Source organism: Hyperolius riggenbachi, chromosome 1 (genome assembly GCF_040937935.1).
Source record: "Hyperolius riggenbachi isolate aHypRig1 chromosome 1, aHypRig1.pri, whole genome shotgun sequence".
Classification (NCBI taxonomy): Eukaryota; Metazoa; Chordata; class Amphibia; order Anura; family Hyperoliidae; genus Hyperolius; species Hyperolius riggenbachi.
In genome coordinates this window covers 424,531,880-424,553,740 of record NC_090646.1, presented here as the reverse complement: position 1 = coordinate 424,553,740, position 21,861 = coordinate 424,531,880, and the positions used below count along the sequence as shown (strand labels likewise).

General features: G+C 41.4%; 1 protein-coding gene across 10 annotated transcripts in view; it reads right to left on the bottom strand.

Moving 5' to 3' along the window:
* LOC137518649 (transducin-like enhancer protein 4) overlaps window positions 1-21,861 on the bottom strand; it is a 175,553-nt gene that overhangs the window by 41,108 nt on the left and 112,584 nt on the right. For 9 of the 10 annotated variants that reach the window (XM_068236770.1, XM_068236787.1, XM_068236814.1 and 6 more), the window contains 7 exons: window positions 21,266-21,319; window positions 20,973-21,125; window positions 17,952-18,081; window positions 13,477-13,667; window positions 10,519-10,595; window positions 7,718-7,967; window positions 4,978-5,225 (listed from right to left, as the gene is read on the bottom strand). In XM_068236770.1, coding sequence (XP_068092871.1) covers window positions 4,978-5,225; window positions 7,718-7,967; window positions 10,519-10,595; window positions 13,477-13,667; window positions 17,952-18,081; window positions 20,973-21,125; window positions 21,266-21,319 — 1,103 coding nt within the window. The remainder of the gene's footprint in view (window positions 1-4,977; window positions 5,226-7,717; window positions 7,968-10,518; window positions 10,596-13,476; window positions 13,668-17,951; window positions 18,082-20,972; window positions 21,126-21,265; window positions 21,320-21,861) is intronic. The other variant, XM_068236777.1, reaches the window with a different exon arrangement.

Here is a 21,861-nt window from a genome sequence, read left to right as displayed (position 1 = left end):
TACTGTGAAACTAAACTGACCCGTATATTATTGTGCTAAGAATAACCTTTACATGGACAGCACCAAGTTCTTTGTAAAGCATATCAGATCATTTTGGCTCTGGACATATTTTTTACTGAGTAGTAGTCTGCCATACTAGGCTATTGCTTAGTAAACACGGTATGATACATTTCTGCTTACTCCGTATCTCAGGTTCTTCGCTTTGTATCAAGCGATCATTGAAAATTATCCGTTGTGTCAAGTCATATCCCTTCTTGCTCTGCAATTTTGGACTCTGAACCTTTTAAACTAAAATGTCAAAGAGCCTGTGCTATCAGTTTTAACCTGAGTAGAAGACAAAAAATCTTTACTAATCAGACACTATGTAATTTCCTCTTCTCCAGTATTACTGATCACTAAAGGCAATCATCCCATGAAAAAGGGAAGACAAATCAGCCATTTCATCAGCTGACACAATTTTGGGGGCTGAAATGTCTGCATGCAGGAAGATTATTGTGATGTTCATTGATTTGCAACACTTAGGACTGCACAGCAGACAGTCACAAAATGCACTGAAGGTGAGAGCAGAAAAAAACACAAAGCAATCTATTGCTCATCAGGATGAGACAAGTTTATGGATTACAGAGCATGGGTAGGTGCTATTAAAATTATTAAAATCATACTATAGTGCATGATTACACGTTTATGTCCTGCTGATCAAGTCTAATTTCCCAGAGAATAAACAAATCTTCCATATAAAGTTGTGCTACAGAAGCAAGGAGTATCTGTATTCTCCAAGATTTTAATGCACCAACTTTGCTATGTAACAGGATTTGTAAAGAGAGGCAACAAAGCCATCAGGACACATTCCAAAGACAACTGCTGAGGAGTCCCATATGTCCAACAGCTTGGTTCACAATCAGCAATTTACTATGAGAGTTGCACAAAGAAAAAAAAGGAGAGAGACTTAAAGAGGAACGCCAGGGAAATTAATTTAACAAAAAAAAAAAAGTTCTTAATTTTTACAATTATGTATAAACAATTTAGTCAGTGTTTTCCCATTGTAAAATCTTTCCTCTCCCTGATTTACAGTCTGACTTTTATCACGTGGTGACATTTTTACTGCTGGCAGGTGATGTCACTGGAAGTAGCCGCTGCTTGCTTTTTTTGGCAGTTGGAAACAGCTGTAAACAGCCATTTCCCACAATGCAACGATGTTCACAGACAGGAAACTTCCAGGACGATGGTCCTCACAGTTTCCTGTGGGAGGGGTTTCACCACAATATCAGTCATACAGAGCCCCCTGATGATCAGTTTGTGAAAAGGAATAGATTTATCATGTAAAAGGGGGTATCAGCTACTGATTGGGATGAAGTTCAATTCTTGGTCACTGTTTATCTTTAACTAAGAAATCTCCAATGGTAATAACATAAGTGATCCAGCAAACCTGTTAGGTGGTTAAGAACAAATTACAGTCAGGGTTGCAAGGATTGCGAGTTGGTGGCTGTGTAAGTTCACTGTGGGCACCAACATAAACTGCAATCACATAATTGCTAGTTTATTAACTTTTCATAGACTTAGGGTTGGTTCACATGGACACTTGGCAGGCGTTTAGCGCCAGCATCCAGAACGCGTTGGTAAATGCTCCTATTCAAGTGAATGGGAGCGTTTGTATCAGGTGGCACGTGTCGTTTGTGCAAATGCAGCGTTCCGATCCAGATTTTCCCCATCGTTCCATGCGACCCTGGAAGCTTCATGAGGCTTCCAGGGTCGATTAACCGCCATGTCTTCATGTCTCACTGTAAGGACAAAAAACATCCATGGCGGTGGGACGCAGCTGATCACTGAGGAAAGCCTGCGACAGCCCCCAAACGAGACGCCGCAGGAAGTGACGCTGCAAGACGTCCGTCTGAACCAGCCCTTACACTGATGTCCCAATATGATCCAGGTAAAACTGCAATCTAAATGCCAAGTTTTATGAAAACAAAAAAAGTCAAGGTTTGCCAAGTTACCTGCGATATCCCAAGAGGAAATTTTTGGAGCAGCCTAATTCAATCTTTTCATATCAAATACTCATTTAGGTGCAGGGAACTTTATAGACAAAGGATAGACACTAAAGCTCGGCCGCCAGTGAGTTTGATTTTCCCCTAATTTAAAGGACAGCAAACCCTGAGGCCATTGGTCTCCTCCTCACCCTTCCCACCAGAAATCACTCCAATCTGCACTGTGCCATCATCTCTCCTCATAGCAACTGTATGCATCACTCTGGTATACCAGAGCAATGAGGTTGTACATCTCAGTGGGTAAGGCAGAAGTGGTGAAAGACAGACAACCACATATAGCACTGTATCAAGTAGCACAATGCTCCTGGTTTGGTCGATTCTCAGATTTCAGCTGAAAACCATTGACTGGCTTGGTATAATGGGCCATAATTGACATGTGTATGGCTAGCTCAAACCTCAGGTACAAAAACACATACTTACCTAAGAAGAGGTAAGCCTTAGGCTAAGGATCCTATAGAGAACCACTGTTGTCATGCCCACCCCCCTTCACCCTGGAGAATTCTGAAAAGGGCTTGTGCCAGAAGAGGCGTGCTGCCCAATGTCCTGCCAGCATGGGAAACCTCTAGAGCAGGGTTCCCCAAAAGTTTTGGGCCGAGGGCCGGGTCAACATACTTCAGACTACTGGGAGGCCAGAGTATACATAAAATGATGTAAAAGTCTTTGTGCACCAGACAGTGAAGCATACCCAGGTGACAACCTGCAGTCCAATTGGACAACAGTGTCACCTGATGTGGAATTTGATAGGAAACCAGTGAATTACTGTTTTTGGCTTCATTCTATATGCAGACCAAGTTTTGCAACTGATTTTTTTTGTTTCTAAGGCAAAAAGTAAAATAAAAAATGTATTAGCGTGTTCTACAAATGTTCATTGAATTCTCATTTAGAGAATATTTCAATAGTCATATAATGTCTACCAAGTTCAGTTCTAATCTGTAGTTATGTTCTCAAGGCAGCAGAGCACTGAAGGAAAAACTATTCAGGAAATGTGGCAGACATTAGTAAACATGTTCCCTCTATCACTGAGGTAATGATATAGCAGCACAAAGTACTCGGGATATAGTGCCTGAAAAGCTGGCCTTGAGATGTAAAGGAAAAAAAAAAAAAAAGAAAAGCTGAATGGAGAATGACACCACAATATATTTTACAGATCACAATAGGCATATTGTAAGGCAGAGCAGCACAGACAAGATATTTAGGTCAATGTTCACTTTTTTCTTTCTTTGCAATGATGCTCATACAATCATATTACAGGTAAATGTACCACATTTAAAAGTACTCTTCTGTTTTTCAATCATAAAAGGGAACCTGAAGTGAGTAAATTCTTTAAAATAAACATGGCGTAGCTGCAAATTAATATTATATACTAACCTCACCGTCCGTTCCTCTCAGCAGCTCACCATTTTCTTCTTACAGTGATCCCTTCCAGTTCTGACAATATTTTGTCAGACCTGAAATATACCAGTTGCTGTCAGTTATACATCAGCAGCTGCCTGTTACAACTGAATGTGCAAGGTAATGTCCATGTTTACGAAAATCGCTGCAGTGTCCAGTGATTTTTCCACGTAAAATCGTGGAAAAATCACTCCCGCAATGCACTTTTAAGTGTGAATGGGGCCTAACAGTGTGTTAACCAGGAAGCGGTTATGGGGTAATGGCCATTATTAAAATGGAGGACAGAGAATTCAATTGATCACAGTGGACAAATAGGACGCAGGCGAGGAGAAAGAGATTGAGGAGCAGACTACACAGGAGGTAAGTATGACCTGTGTATGGTTATTTTGACTTTTTATTTTCAGTTCAGGTTCTCTTTAAACATTGCTCACATTATAGTCACCATTTTATTTGAATGCTTATCAACATCTACACAATGTGGCAGGGTTTTACTTAAATCTACCATAATATAACATTGGTTTTAAATTCTTAAAGTGGAACTACATGTTTTATCTACAACATAGCAATTAGACTCCTCCCTATTCAGAGTGAAAACATGAAAAAATATTTACATTCACAGCAGAAGACACTTTCTTAGAGTATTAATAGAAGGAGGAAGGATATTTAGCCTCCATGTGCGGAGAGATTAGAGGCTTAAAGCGGACCTGAACTCAGAATGTCTTCTCTGCTCTGAAAGAGAAGCAACAGCATAACCACCTTTAAAGAAAAATATTTCTTTGTTACAGCTTACAGAACTCCTGCAATGATTCTGCAGTGTATCTACTTCCTTTCACGGAAGCAGACAAAGGGTTAGCTTCCTGTGTTGACATATTAGTTGTGTCTACTGAATTTCTGTGCTGACAAGCTGAGAGCTCACATTACACTTGTGATTACCTAAAGATGAGGGGGAATTAGACAGGCTCTTCCCTCTAAAAACACACAGGGTGCATTCTCTCAATTTTCCTAGTGTTCTGTGCAAGAATTCAGGTCCACTTTAAGATGCCCCTCAATAGTGCAATTGTTAGAGAACTATCGTGTTTTCCATAAGATCATTCAGATCAAAAGAAAGGGGTCGTGTTTAATTTCTTCACAGCAGTAAAACAATCCAACTTGCAAACAGATCTAGCTGCAACTGTATGTATGAAAAAACCTGCCACCCTTCTGAAGTCCTCCTCCATAGCGGCTTCCGACTTGGCCCCGGTCAGCCAGGAGCCTTCTGTCCGGTCCATGGGCACTACCGCACAAGCCGTGACCACTACAGAGGGGACCGCAGAAGAATGGCTGACAACGGATCTGGGGCAAGGAGCACAGAGACTTCTAGGGGCTGGAAGAAGCCCCAGGTAAGTAAATCTGCTCTAATTTATTTAACCTCATGTATCCTTTAACCGTGGTGATATACGTAAAGCCTCAACAAATTGCAGATCTAACAGTAACAGCTCAAAGTGTGAGCTCTACAAACACTAGAGTTTCCCTTTAAATGCTTATACAGATATGATTCACATACCTTACAAGAGTCTGGTTATGTAAGTCCCACACTGCAATGTTGCCATCACTACAGCAGGAGAAGCAGACCTTGGAGTCAGGGCTGATAGCCAGAGCATAGCATGCAGGAGCAGATGATGTCAGTTCTGCTTTTATACGCGGGGTAGGAGCTGCCAGATCCCATATGGATAACGTGCTGGCTTCCCCTCCAACAATCAGAGTTCGCCCATCAGGGAGTAATCTGCAGGAGCGGATGTAGTTATCTCTGTTCTGCAGAGACAAAAGCCATCGAGACATGAAATCAGTACATCAGTGAAAAACTATACATTTACAGGATTTACGTTGCCTGTTGTTAATTTCACATACAAGTGTTTTATGGCTTTACTTGTCTAAACAATAGGAGATGGAAAGATGTTAGACAATTTAAAAACATGATTTGAGCTTCCAAAAAACAAGCTGTAGCTAAACGTGGGTTAAACACTACACTGGCAACCTCCAAAAGCACAAACATTCCCTCCTGATTTTAATGAGCCATTTGCAGTTATGACAATGATAAAGTAGGCTAATGCCAGAAAATTAAATGACATTAGGCAAGTGCTTAATGTTGATCTACAAAATTTTGTGCTGTGAGAGAATTCATCTTAATTAAGATCAAAATGTGAAGTCAACCCAGCGTTTTACAGGGCTTAACTGCACAACATGTCTGCGTGATGCACAGGTCAGAGGGGGGATCAGAATAATGACCGATGATGGAATAGGTTGATACACTATGTCCAGATTGTAACAACACAGCAACAAAGCTATCTCCAATCTGCTTCTCCATACAGAGCTACACTCATTTCCACTCATCTTCTCTCATGCACCCTAGTCACCAATTTCTCTGCATGATTTGACTCTTCAAAGTTTGACATGTGGCAACCTTTGATCTTTTCAAACACCACAGAACTGTACAGGGGAGAACTATTTAGTATTGCCTTTGTTCCACATGTAATTTGTTTTCATTAAATACTATATATTTGTACAGCATCACAGAAGGCGCTGGCAGTATGTACCGTAAATCATTGCCAATAATAAGGATGTCACAGTACCAAATTACCGATATTCATTTTTGAGTGGGGTTGGAATAATAAAACACATTTGGTTTTTTAGTACACTTGTTTACATATACAAGTAGGGTTGGCTTATATATATGCATTCCGCTGATACAAGTCAGCATAAAGTAACAGGTCTCGGACACACTGTTGTTGCCCAGGAGTGGATGCGTGACGTCCATCGTGGATGAATAGCAGTACATCCGCTGCCCAGTGAGGTGAGCTGCTCTGTAGTGTAACAAGCATATGTGAATGAAAACAGATTCACTGTACTCAGCTGCTGCGAGTCCAGTGTCCACGGCAATTCAATGTAGCGAAAAGAAGCTGTGTGAACCAACCCCAATTCAAGGTTCAAGATTTTATTGCTTTCCATGACAAATGGTCTTGGCCAATGGCTTATTTAATAAGGCAATGCAAAATAAGCAGGCTACTGCTATGAGGACTACAGTAAAGAAAAATTACACAGCCTCTTCCAGCCTGGCTTCCTAGAGGGAAAGATCCCCAAAAACCTAAAGGTGCAAAGTATGAGGGTCCTTTCACACCAAACGCGTTGTGTTAAGATCGCAACACAACGGTGGTGAAAAATTGCATGACACATTAGTGCAATGCAACGTGCCTGGTACAGTATGCTGCACTGTCACTGAAAATGCATGTTCGGTACATGCACAGAAAGCTATGCGTTACTTCAGCTGAACCTGCCACATCGCCGAAGCAGGTCATTTTGAAACTGGCGGTGCCCAACAATGACCATAATTAAGCGTCAGGAATATCAGCAGAGGGAGATTTTAGTGGCAAAGAATGCAATAACATCAACGGCATTTGCGGCACAGGAGGTAGGTTAAGTATCTTTGAACGGTCAGGTCAGGCAATACCAAAATTGTGGTAAACATAACCAATATTTTTCTATCGGAATAAGCTAGAGCCCACTAGTAGAATATCTGTAGTATACCGATATTCTAGTATCTATCCCCGAAATACAAATTACTGCAGCAACCTTTGTCGGTGTACGCCACAGCACACTCAATGAGAACGTAGCGTAGAAATATAATACTTTGGGTTGTGATTATATTGTCTGTTGCATCCGTGTGAAAGGACGCCAAGTGCTACCATGCCACCCACATGTCTAGGTTGGTTTTGGCTGATGTACACCTCTTTATGATTGCCCCTCCACTCTGCCTGCTGCTGAGCCTTGGTATCAGTTTTATAATGGATTCATCATGAATAGTGTCAGAGTACTGTATGGTCAAACTGTTTCACATAACATAGATACGACAGAACATTTATATTGCACTTTTCTCCTCGCAGAAAGCAACAGATCTGCGCCTTTTAGGGCACGTTCCAAGGGGGACCAGGATCATTAGGGAGCCTTGCCCAAAGACTCCTTACTGTTTTACGTACTGCCTTGGGCCAGGATTCAAACCCTGGTCAAAGGATCAAATCCCACATCAAAGCAAAAAAACCTTACCAACATGCTATCCATATGCATAAATGAATTGATATTATTGTGAAAAAAAAAGTTGCAGCATTAACTTCCAAGATAGGTCCTGGGTGTTGAGAAACGGTTAACAATGATGGATGGTTACCAGAAGTCACATTTCAGGTAGTTAAAAGGCTTAGGAAGCAGCACACATGCGTTATACAGGGTTTTGTTCTGTGTCTTGTGCCACTTACCAAGCAGTCCAGCTGAGATACCGGGCTTTTATTTCCAGGATGACTAATATCCCAAACCTTCACGCATCCCTTCCCACCAGTGTAGACATGCCGTGTAGGATTGCTGATGGTTACTGCACAAACCACTTCCCCATGATTTAATGTGTTTATCTGCCTCGCATGCCTAGGAATTCCTGGGCCAATCAGAGCATCAGGAGGGAATGGGACAGGTTGCATCTGGCCATCTGCACTTACATGGAATGAATACGCTCTAATAAAAAGAAAAAACAAAAACATTAAGGTTACATCTTTATGTACATATATTATAGCTCAATAACAATTGGAAAAATGCCCAAGAACTGCGTGCACTAAAGAGCCATCTATTGCAGGACCACAGTAAAAAACATAAATTAGTAGAGATCCGATAAGTAATTTACAAATTAAGGGAGTGTTACGTACCATGGTAAACCAGTCCGTGTTAAACAGTGAAATGCTTCATTTACTCTGGCACCAGCACACTACTGGCTAAAGTCCGCTGGCTGAAAAATGGCCAACAGTGTTCGTGGTATAGTCTACAAATGGTAGCAGCTTCATACCCTGTCAACTGCAGATTAGTGCCTTAAATTTAATCAAACAAAAATGTGGTGGAAGTATTGGGGGGGGGGGGGGGAAGAAGAGAAACGATGAGCCTTCACATACCTCATCAGTGAACATCTCATTGCTTGCGTAGTTAGCAACGGAGATGCCGGTCAACTCATTCACTTGTGGGGACCATCAAAAGGATGAGGTAGGAACGGTGGTACGTTCCTTCCTTCCTCATCTCCCACATGTTGTTGCTGAGCTGCCACTTTAACAGGCTCCTGCACAGACACCTCAGTCTGGCCATCCACCACTGGAGTGTACTGGGCATATCCGTTATTCTTTCATGTGCATTACACTCAAGTGGTGGAGGAACCTAGAGCAGCACATCTAGGAATAAGTGCAGCAGCAGCATGAGGAAGATGAGGAAGTTAGGAGATTATCACCTTTTTCATCTCATCCTTGTGGGGAGAGAAAAAACAAGGAACACCAAGAGCCCCAATAGTGTAATATGTACTGGTAAATGGTTATTAAATAGAGTAAATATTAATACTCACAAACCAGGGTTACCATTAGGCAACCACTGTAAAGGCAGGTGGGGAGATTTTTCTGACCCCACTCAGGAATAAGAAGTCGCTCTCTGTAGATGAGAAAAAGGGGGTTCAACCCTCCACCCAGGGTGGACTTGCCTCCTCCAAGTAGACACACAACGACTGTAGTAAAGACAGTCAATAGATTTTATTTATGAACTCCAAATATGCAACGCGTTTCGCAGGTTTGATCCCGCTTCATCAGGCAATAATAACGGAGCAATAGCATATGTGGTCAGTAGAAGAGCCAGGCACCTCTGTATTGGTCAGTAGAAGAGCCAGGTACCTGGTGCAGAGGTGCCTAGCTCTTCTACTGACCACATATGCTATTGCTCCGTTGTTATTGCCTGATGAAGCGGGATCAAACCTGTGAAACGCGTTGCATATTTGGAGTTCATAAATAAAATATATTGACTGTCTTTACTACAGTCGTTGTGTGTCTACTTGGAGGAGGCAAGTCCACCACTGCCTCCTCTGTTTGCCAAGAATTTGTTTTTTAAGCTCATTTGGCTTCCCTTTATCCTTTTGGCGCCTCTGTTCTCCTGCATAATTGTGGGGAGAGAAATTCTGCACAAAAATGACAGTAACTTGATGTCCCCCACAACTGAATGAGCTGATCGGCATCTCCATTGCTAACTATTATAAGCCATGGCATGCCCATTGATCAGGTGAGGAGTTTGAAGGGTCTGCTTTTTTTTTTCTTCTTCTCCTTCTTCAGTACTCCAACCACATGCTTGATTAATTAGATCAAATAAATACCTAATTTGTTATAATGCAGCTTTCCAAGATTCCCATTATAACACGATCAGCTTATTTCAAAGAACTATCTTTATTGTGCTTTGTGTATGGCCCAGTTTTGCTTTCCATATTCATTGGCATGGTTAGAATATCTCCAAGAACACAGGCAACAAAAGTAAAAAGCACTATCCAGCTGTCTTTCAGCAATAAACAATGTTTAAAGGGAAATTAGGTGACCACATCTATGCCTCCAAACAACTGTAAATGGTCTGCACTGAGCCACCACCTTATAACCCTACACTCCCATGCCTGCAATACATGATCAGATGCCAAAAAATTAATTATTCATTACACTAGATCATCAGTAATTATAATTTATGTTTGTGGCAATGTCCAACTGTAATTGTGCTGTTAAGCAAGTGAAAAAAAATCTTGAAATGAACACTAAGCACCAAAATCTTGAAGGTCCAATACTATAGCAAAAAAAAACACTCCTTGATTTTCTGACTGCAATTTTCTCTCATAAGGAAGCAGAACTTCATTAATGCTCGTCATATTTTCAGGCTATACTCCTCCCTAATCATAGTTTAACCGTTATGACCCTCTTGAGCATATTCAGCAGCTCTTGTTTTGATTTATAAGTCATCCATTGGCGTTCTTCATGGCAATTATTCTTTAAATAATGCACACCAAAAGAAAGAGCAGACCATTTGCAGTTAATGGCCTAATTGAGGAACACAGTCCAAAAGCACCCAACGTTCTTTTTCTTTATGTATTCTGAATATTAAGATACTCGAAAATATTGTTTAGCTACAGTTAAAATCCTAAACCTTTTTATTATTTTAAGTGAAAGCTGCAAAACAAATTAATATAAGTACAATGTGTGCGCTGCAAATACAACTGTAATCTACTCACGGTTTTCCGCCTGGGATGCCTGTCAGATTTGGAGGAATTCCTGGAACTCGCATATGATGATGTGGATCAAAGCCAACCTAAATGTTTATTGGAAATAAATGGAATTACCGACACAAAACTCAATCATGATTTTCAAAACAAGGGTGTGTATTGATTGCCATTATCCTGATGTACAGTACTGCTTAGCCTGGGGAAAAATCCCTGCAGCTGGCTAGTGAGTTTGTCTAACAAACAGATTAATGGCAGCTAATGTCAAACTTTTCACCACTATCCTTTTGTTGTGAATAGAGCCCCCACATTGACTAGGCAAAGGTAGGAATCATATCTCTCCATTAATAAGGCTCTCCTCTGTCGACTGATCAGCTGTGGATTTCAATTCTTGGACTAGTGTGCCATATACTGCCACACACTGCACATCGATTTTTAAAAAATAGATTTAAGCATGAAATGTATTAAAAATCAATAGTACCGCTGCTCCCACTGGTGTCTCCTCTCCTAACACGGCTTTCCCTGGGGCCCCTGCAGAGTGTTAGAGCAGCAGAGCAAAAATCACACTTGCCTATTGCATGCTCCCTACAGTGTGCTTCCATAATCTCCTGGCACCCATACCCTGTGACCCGGCAGCATAAACCTGCTCAAGCAGAGTCATGGAATATGGGCTTTTTGGAGATGACAGAAGCACACAGGAGGGAGCATTCCAGCTAAATAAGCTCCACCAGAACTCTCTGCAAGGGTACTGGGGAGAGCAGTGTAAGCAGAGGGTAAACCTGCGGGTGAGGGGGTAATAATAAACTTAGCCTTAGCCTACTCACTTACCCCGCCGGCTCTAAACCACTTGAATTTCTGTCTAGTGCGCTGGCTAATCTTGGACTCTGAACGCTTGTGGACTTTGCTAAGAGTCTCCGGCTACAGCACCCCCAACATATAGAAAAGGTGTGCCTACACTGATTCCCCACTAGCAAGTCCAGTGTTTCTCCTCACTAAAAACTGAATAGAATTTAAGATATTCATGTAAAGGAAAGCCCTAGCATCAGTGACGGTGCATTGTGTTACATATTGTGCATTACTCAGGTGAAATCTACATGGGTAATAAGGATTTTACTGTGCGTTGCACCAGAATGCAATTCCATGTTCAAAAGCAGGCTTCAGGTTTCCACATTAGTGGAAGTTTAATGGTACCCACATAGCTGTCAAAAGAGGGGATCAAACAATACACACATGTGCACACTCACTATTATTTAGCATTTATACAGCACAGACACATTCTTCACAACACTGCACAGAGTGTATAAAGCAATTCCCATTACTGACCATACCCCCCTCAAACAGGGACAAGAAGCAAAATAATATAGGATGTATGTGAAGCACCTAGTACAGAACATTAACCATCCTGATACTTGAAAATAGTGTAAGTTGTGATTTAAAGATTAAAGAAGCTAATGTACCGTTCTGATTGGATAAAAACACCAACTCTATGGACGATTGTAAAACAAACCACTATGGAACAAAGTATTTCCCTAGCACGGTTTTATTAAATAATCCTAGAAAGCATGCAGTTTTGAAAGGAAAATACATCAGGTGCAAGTCATTCCCTGTAGTAATTGTAAACAGGCTACCAGGATGTCTGTCTGTGCAGCAAGCAAAATGCTTCACCCATTAACTACAACCTTTAATGGGAGATATTCTCCAGAAACCAAAATACATAAAGTTACAACTGCTCTTGCAGCTTTCAGCACTTTCACTCAGGGTGCACACATTGTTAAAGTAAATGTAAAAGGGATGAAAGGCTCTGGGTCCTATAGAACCTCCCAGTCTCTTTCTCCCATCGTTCCAGCCTCGTCACACCCATTGTGTGTATTAAACCAACTGGTGGAATACACGTCCTTAAGCTATTGGGAGGCTTGCACACACACTTCCATATGCGCAGTACGGAGGCGCCAGTCAACAGAAGCACGCAAGAACACTAGTGCGATGACAGGGAAGGCTCTATAAGATCCAGAGCCTTCCCTGTCCATAGGCAAGTATCTTTTTTTTAAGGCGCTTTGTATTTACTTTATCCAATAGATGTAGAGACAACCTCATCCAATAAATGTAGAGAACCGAGAGCCCAATATAGTGTAGTATGTTAAAACATAAACAAAGTAAGACAAATCAGTGAGAAGAATATACTCACAAACGTGGGTTACCACACAGGCAACCACTGTATAAGCAGGTGAGGAGATTAGACCTGTCCTCACTCAGGGCTAAGAAGTCGCTCTCTGTAGACAAGAAATAGGGGTAGATCACCCCTCCACCAGGGGGCAGACACTATTTTGCAGGAGAAGAATAAATGTTGCTTATACTACAGTCAAAATTTCCCCTGTTCAACAGACTAGCCACGTAAAGATTTCTAGCTACACAAAAGCGATTTCAAGGTTTAATAGGTTTCCATTTATTTTCTACTGGCTGTAACTGAGCTCTGCAGTACTAGATTTCCAGGTGGCTGATAGTGCCTTTATCTCTAAATGCAGGAGAAAAACGGTGAGAGCGTCTATGAGCAAAAAGGGAAGAGGATTCACCCGCTGTCTGGTCCATGTCAGTCTCTGCTATTGGAGCTCACAGTCACTCTGTTTACACTTGCAGATGAGATAAGAAGGAACCAAACGGTAAACTTTTTTTTTTTTTTTTTTTGCACTTGATTGTGAAGATTATTAGAGATGGTCAATACATGCAAATAATTCTGGCTTGCAAGTTAATCTAATGGAAAATCTGCATATAATTTGCAAGGTGGAATTGTTTGCATCTGTATGACCATTTCTACAGATGATCACATTTGTATTAATATTACATACATAAATGCTATCTGCTGAAGGCTTTTGGCCAGAGGTATAGTTTAGCTACAAGAGCTAAGTCTTATAGGAGGCAGCATCCACTACCCAAACAATACTGATGTTATTAGCACTATGATAAAGCACTTACCACTGGGGATCTTCCATAGGCTGCTGCAGCAGCAGCTGCTGCGGCTGCCGCACTCATCTGGGGGGAGATGTTGTGAAGGCTGGCATAAGCAGCTCCCGGACTTGTGAGTTCCCCATTCATACCAGCATGTGGCACTATACCAAACGGTGTTGGGTAAGGACATGGGACTGCCATGGGAGTCCTAAGGCCTGCTAACATAAAGGAAACGCTAAGATGCTGTACTTGTGACATTAAGGTGCAAACATGTTACATTTCCTATGGATAGAAACATTTGATAAAGATAGAATAAGGTTCACGGTCATGTGACCATCCAGACTTTCAAGAAAAAAAATATAGCAGCAGAGCACATCATTCAGCTTTACGGAGCTGACAGAGGAAAGAATATTGCATCTACACAATTCTGAGGCCTCATTCACACTGGAGATTTAGCGATTTCAACAGTTCTGGAAATTTCTAGCGTTTCAAAAAGCGCTATGGCAATGCAAATCAATGTTAGCGTTCACACTAACGATCACCAGGGATTTGCTAAAATCGCAGACATGGTGCATGCAGCATTTTTTTGACATTGTGGACCATTTGCATTTCAATGTTATAGAATCACAAAATTCAACCGTTCCAAAATCGCTTACCTGTATAGTTAAAAAAAAATAAAATAAATAAATTACAGGAACCTCGATTTGCAAAACGCTAGTGATTTTGTGATTCCCAGTGTGAATATGGCCTGATACTTGGAGGTCCAAGATTCAGTTGCATAAGCTATCCATTCTCATGTCTACAAAATATATCTGAACTCACTTATTTGTACCATCACTATCCAGGTTTGACAGCTAGAAATATATCAAATTTGCTCTGCTTCGAATTTCACACGAAAATATAAAAAAAGAAAAGGGTGCTTATTCATATGACTTTTTTCCCAGGAGGTAATTTTTCATCTCATCAACAAACTTTTTAAGCGCATTTTTATGCTTGCTGGTGGCATAAAAGAGGTTTTATTGATAAGGTGTGAGAACATCTATTGGGATAAAATCCAGCAGAAAAAAAAAAATTGAATACAGACCAAGGTTTGGGATCTTCTAAAATTCTTGGTGTGGTCCTTTAAGATCGCTCACCAGGAACAAACATGCACATCTGGTATTTTCCCTATTCTCATATTTTGTCCAGAGCACTGATTTAAATGTTTCAAGCAAGAAATCTAGCATTTTAGGCAGAGATCCAAAACTGCTGCCTTCTTAAAGAGAATCTGTATAGTTAAAATCGCACAAAAGTAAACATACCAGTGCGTTAGGGGACATCTCCCACTACCCTCTGTCACAATTTCGCCGCTCCCCGCCGCATTAAAAGTAGTTAAAAACAGTTTTAAAAAGTTTGTTTATAAACAAACAAAATGGCCACCAAAACAGGAAGTAGATTGATGTACAGTATGTCCACACATACAAAATACATCCATACACAAGCAGGCTGTATACAGCTTTCCTTTTGAATCTCAAAAGATCATTTGTGTGTTTACCTTCTGTCCCCTGCTTCTCTCATGCACGGAAGAGTAACAGGCTTCCTGCAGACAGCTCTGCCTGTGCCTGTGTTTGTAATTCCTTAGTATGTGTCAGCCAGCTACTTTCACAGCCTAACAGAGGAGGATTTTTATCCAGCTCTCTTCTATCACTGATAAGATAGCAGAGACGCTGCTGGCTTATGTAAATACACACACACTGGAGTGTGCATAGAGGGCCTGGAGACTGTGCATAAACAGACCAGGAAGAGTTGGCAGCCTTCCAGACACAGGCCGACAAGTCTGACAGGGGAAAGATACATTGATTTATTACAGAGACAGTTATAGTAGAAAGTGCTGCTGTAAGGCAGAGCACATTAGAACAGCTTTAGGAACTTGTAGGATGGTAGAAAAAACATTGTAATTTTTGGTACAGAGTCTCTTTAAAGGCTAGAACATGGTTTAACAAGAACATATGCTTTAAGTTCAACACATTTATCTCTTTTTCTTCTAGAAGAAAATAGAAAATAAACAGCAAGGTGTAGCGCACTAATTAGCTTAAATTTTTTTAAGGGTGTTTTCAACTAGTTCTCTTCTAATGCGCCTTTATATTTTGCTAAAGTGCCTCATTTGTTAAGGCTGTCAAAAGCTATAAATATTTTTAGAAACTGGAAAAACCGTATAATTGGATTGTTGTTGTTGTTAAGTATGTATTAGCAAATAATGTTGAACATCAAAAATGGACCTTTTTGACTTTATCAAGCTCAATTAATATTTCTGTAACCATGAACCTAGCTTGCTGATTTCCATTGCTTTAAAGAGACTCCGTAACAAAAATTGCATCCTGTTTTTTATCATCCTACAAGTTCCAAAAGCTATTCTAATGTGTTCTGGCTTACTGCAGCACTTTGTACTATCACAGTCTCTGTAATAAATCAATGTATCTTTCCCTTGTCAGACTTGTCAGCCTGTGTCTGGAAGGCTGCCAAGTTCTTCAGTGTTGTGGTTCTGCTATGCACTCCCCCCTCAGGGGGGAAAGAAACACACAAATGATCTCTTGAGATTCAAAAGGAAGGCTGTATACAGCCTGCTTGTGTATGGATGTATTTTCTATGTGTGGACATACTGTACATCAACCTACTTCCTGTTTTGGTGGCCATTTTGTTTGTTTATAAACAAACTTTTTAAAGCTGTTTTTAACCACTTTTAATGCGGCGGGGAGCGGCGAAATTGTGACAGAGGGGAATAGGAGATGTCCCCTAACGCACTGGTATGTTTACTTTTGTGCGATTTTAACAATACAGATTCTCTTTAAATGCTTGCTGTCTGATTGCAGTCACTGTTCTTCATTAATTTAATACAGACATCACCTGTACTTGTTGGTTAACCTGTTGCTTTGTAATTTACATACATACAGTTTTTTTTAGTAATGCATGGCTGCAACAATAAACTTGCATTATACAACTGATATAGACAGATTGAGGTGAAATGGAGCCCTAGGCAAGGCAGCAGTTCTCTCCCTGCTTCGTACCTGACCTTTTAGGTAGGCTGGGATGTAGGCAGAAACTCAGAGTAGATAGCAACGGGTCCCTTACTATTCACAGGCCCTATACACTTTCCTAGGTTGCCTTGTGGATCATCCAGCTCTAAACCAATAAAAAAAAATGCAGAGAATGTGACCAATTGAATTCCTAAAGATTCACAATTCCCAACTCATGATGTTGAATGAAAATTCTACCTTCTGGTACCAGCTGGGTAAGTGTGCATAGTACATTATGTCTAGTACTTACATAATATAGTCTATTATTCTGCTGTGCCTCCTCCCCTAATATAAAGTGCTGGTGCCACAGAATGGCAGGCTTGCAACCATGCCACCGCCAAACATAGATTAATTGTCCAGTCTGTGAGCTAAAAATTTCCACTGCAAGTCAGCAGTGACAGAAATGCTCTTTAGATACCCTCTTACTGCTCACAGAGAGGGCATAGGTTCCCTTTAAAACCACACAGATGCAATAAAGCGAATATCAAAGCAAAAATCTAAATATACTGTCAAATAGATTAGTGATCAAAAGGCTTAGATATCACTAACTAAAAATCTGTAGGTAGGGCTGCTGCTGCCTTGATTGCATCATCTCGCTTGAGAGTGCACGGTGGTTTGTACAGACTGCACTGTGAGAAGACTGCAGCATACAGCTGTGCAGGTTTAGGGTACAGAAAAAGGCCAGAAACTGGGCTGCTGACCAAATAAATTATAATTAATTTGACATCAGGTAAATCAAAGTTTATACAAAGAAAAAACAAGCTCTACCACTGAGCGACTAATGCAGATCTGAGAAAATATTTCTGCCGGAATTGAGGCTTTAGATAAAATTAAGAAAATTTAGAAAGCATATATTAACCTCCCTGGCGGTATCTCCGAGTCAGGCTTGGAGTGGAAATAGGCAGCCAGGAGCGGTGATCCCGAGCCTGATCTGAGGTAGCAGCTGGGAGGTCTGTGCACAGCCTTATGTGCAGTGGGCTTTTCAACTCACCTCCCCCGGGATGCAGACACCAGCAGCCATTCTCCTTCTGGAGCCTCTGCATCCCTCATCATGACGACAGACAGTGATCTCACTATAGATTCACACAGCTCCACCCGAAGTACGGGGGAGAATTGTAGAGCTGGATCACAGGAAGGTAGGTGCTGGGCTGCAGCAGATCTCTTTGTGGTGTGATTTTCCCCCCCCTGATTTTAGGGTCTAAACGCATGCTAAAAAATTGCACCACTTTTAGACCCCAAAATCTGGAAAAAAAAAAATCAAACGCTAGGGAGGTTAAATAATATTTTCTAGTTTCTAATCCAATGAAGACTCATGGAGTTTTCTCTAAAAAGAATTCAAAGGTCACTTACATTGGCGCCACATCCTACAAAACAATCTGCATTTGGAGAAAACAAACATGCTTTGTGAAAGTATAACCAAAAAGCATGGTAAAACAGCATCCATCTTACTTAATGGGTCGATTCCTGGTGGCTTGCCAGGCACAGGCCGTAGTCCAGTGGAATTGCTGCCAGGCGTGGGGGCATCAGTCCGTGGAGTGGGCGTGTTGGATTTTGAAACCGGGGTTGTGGATTTTTCATTCTTCCATGAGGTTAATGAAAGGAGAAAAAGGACCGGGGTGGAGGAAAAAAAAAAAAAAAAAAAAAAGGACATTAATCAAAATTCCTATCTGCAAACATGCCGGTCTTTAGATAATAAAATCATTCAAGAGTTACATCAGCCCTATACAGGCACCAACAAAAAAGAATCTTTGGCTGAAGCAAAGGATACAACATGCTAAATGACTTGAATCCTCCCAAAGGTAAACAACTTATTGACTTTATGGTTTACTCTACTGCAAACCTCAAATACTCACCCTGCTAAAGTCAACATCCCTAATGGAAGAGTCATAACATATGTGCTTTCACAATCATATCTTTCAAGTATCTATTCATAACATAGGAGTGTACTGCAAACCTGTGTAACCAGAGCAGCATGAATGGAAACACACCTGTAACTAATAGGCTGTGCAGGAGAAAACAGCAAACTACAACATATGTTCCAGGCTTCTGTGCTCCATTGTTTTTACGCTGGTTGAGGCTTATAAGATATTATATTATACGGTTAGAAAAAGAAACAAACCTCAGTATAAAACTATTACTGTGACACACAAATTTCTCTATCTCTACTGGCAGATGTGTAACTGACAATTGTTATTGCCACTTTAGATTGCATGTATAAAAAGGGACTCAGACTTTACATGGCAGTCACCTGCTCAGCTTGCTTTTTATTTATATTTACGTATTGCAAGGTAACATCCTATATATAATAATCTAGCTGTCCCTGCACCATTATTTGTCCTTGTGTCCATGTAAAAACTGAACTACGCATGTGTACGCAGTTCAGCCGGCTCGCTCTGCGCTGTCCCTGTGGTTGCTAGGGCAACAGGGACATGCAGAGCTGGGAGGATGACGCGGGGAAGGACGACGACGGGGCCAGGAAGGCAGTGTGTGTGTGTGTGCGTGGCAGTGGGCGGATGCGCGATGTTTCCGGTGGTGACTGGTGACAGACCTAGAGCCCGTTTTAAAACGGGGTTAGGTCACTAGTAAGAAATAAAATAGAGCCCCATACAGACGCTGGATTTTAGCTAGGTCAAACCTGTGCTCATAAGTGTAGGTGCCAACAATTTAGCTGCATCTCATGAGTTCATGCTGAGCCCATTCAAGCACCATTTTGCAAATATAACCATGTTGGGGAAGCATCATGTTAGCCATGCCTGCAGCCTAGCAGTGAAGAAAATGCATTCAGTGTGGCATCAACACAAACCCAGCCAAATATGGTTGCCTCAAACAGGACCACTAGATCCTCATCAGCACACACTGCTCTGTAGTTTCTCTGGGGTAGTGTCGACCGTTCAGAATGAAAGCTTTAGCAATGATCATTGTACATACATGGTGCTTGGCTAAGTTAACCAGCATGTTATGTTCTGTAGGGGCACAGTAATTTGGCACAGCAGATCGATACACGTCATGGAACATCGGCTAGCACTAGAATGTCACCCAAGATGATCACATCTGTCTTGGATGAGGAAAATCAATAGCTTGTATGTGGCTTAAAATAAACCGAGAACCATTTTTCGCACCCAGGGCATCTCAATAGCACATTGAAAATGCATGCCAACAATGTGTCTCATAAGAAAAACACCTTCCATTTTACCGTTTGTTTACATTTAAAAGTTTAGCACAAGTTTTATTAGCCTACTTCAGCCAGCCTGCCCGACCCACAGAGGTTTCAGACAGCTAAGGACTAATGTAGTTGTTTTATTGTACACATTAGCAAGACAACAATACCTTACCAACAGAGGGGTGTGTATGTTTTTTATAAATATGTATTTTTTTTATCAGAACCCCCCTAGATGCGGATCTGTTCATAAGCATATGAATTATGCTGGGCAGATCTGCATGACTGGCGTAATATGCTTGTACTTTGGTACCACCTAGTGGCTATCCAATTGCTGCGCATAGACCATTTGTTGGTATGCGTAGTTTGGAGCCAGCGTGGAACGCTCCATCTTCCTGGATGCTGACGTCAGATGGACGCAGCATCCACCGGAAATGGGGCGGGCGGCGAGGTCCGGCGTGTCACTTGCAATAGGACGGACGTCCATTTAAATTAGCCGGTGTACGGAGCTACGAAGTGCGCGGAAGCCTCTGAAGACGCTCAAGGAGCGAAACGGTCGTTAGGCGACCCCTCCACCCCCCACCTTACCCCACAGCCACCAGCAGCAGGGTAGGCATAATAACCTTTTTTGACGATAATTGTATGTCTTTATATGCATCAGCCGGAGTGATTAAAGCGGTTTTATTGCTTTGGAAATTGCATGTGCCAGCCTGCTTTTTTCTTCAAGAGTAATTAGGACAACTGCTTCAAAGAGTTTATCCAGAGGCAAGGTGTGAAAATATCATCTGTGACTTCTGTAAATAAGGACTGCTACAAAGGTAAGGGGGAAAATGGCAGCCATTACAAACCAAGAGAAATTCCAGGGAAAAAGAGGACTTGAGTACCTTTAGGCAGGGAACACACTTGACTGTTTTCATGTGTGTTTTCTGCACAGAAAAACTGAGAACTCATGTTAATCAATGGGCTAGTGCACACATACTGTGTTGTTCGCACGCAGAAAAAAAACTGACATTCTGCATCCTGATTCTGCACATTTTGGCAGTTTCCTCTATCATTTACATCAGCTGCTGTGAAAAAAGGCGCGCGTTTTCCTGCATGGAAACACACTTGGTGTGCAGAAAAAGTATGCAGAAAAACGCGCGCAGAAAACTGAAAGTCAAGTGTGTTCCCTGCCTTAAAGTTTCAAGTCTATGACCAGCTTTCAGAATGCATGGTGGACTCAAACATGTTCACTGCTGTACAAGGAACTATAGATGTAACGGAGAAGCTATGCAAATAAGTACAAATATTTAGATACCAGCTTGTGCTCTTACCAGGCTAAGTTCTTTGGACTTTGATGAGGGAGTACTGCTCGATGATGCAATAGAGGCTGGGCTAATTGGAGGGTCTTTCTTTAAAAGCCGGGCCTTATCCAAACCATTTTCTCTTGGAGAATGTGCTGGGCTTCCTCTGGGAGAAGAAGGGTCCTTCAAAAAGAAATAAAATCGATGAGGTGATGACTAAGCATTGCTATCAACAGGTTTAACATTTATGTTACGGTCTATTCTATGCTCACAGCTTGAGCAGAACAATGACTAAACAAGAATGGAACAAAAGCAGAACACACCTCATTGGAAACATCCACCACCAGGTTATCATCACTTTTTTCACCATCGCTGTCCTGCATGGAAAGGAAAACATTTCATGTTAAACAGCGCCGATGCAAGAGTGGAGACGGAGCTGTTTATGGAGCAATTTAACTGTGTGACAAAAGGATTATTTGACATAGAAAGTTGACAAAACTGTATCATATGCAGGGCATTAGATTGATCATCTAAAAACTGTGGCCTTGGTTACTGTAACCACGAAAGGACATTTGCAGTCTCTGCTAGAAGGGAAACTTATCGATTGCTGTGGCTGTAAATAAAGTCACATGATCTATGGAGCAGCCAATAGCAGCCTTAGGGGGCAGGACCTTTATTTCCAAAAGCAGAAGTTCATTTATAAGTTGTTCAAAAATGCCACACTGGATAGTTTATCTACAGATATCTGGGCATTGCAGATATTAAAAGCGGAAGCACGCCTTTAGTAGGACGATAATTATCTGGGGCAGACTTCTTTATTTCACTAAAGAAAGTGTCAGGATTGTGCTGTACAGGCATGAGTTGGCCTGTGTTTCTTCTATACAATTTCTTTACAATTTAGCAGTGAAAATAAATGTGT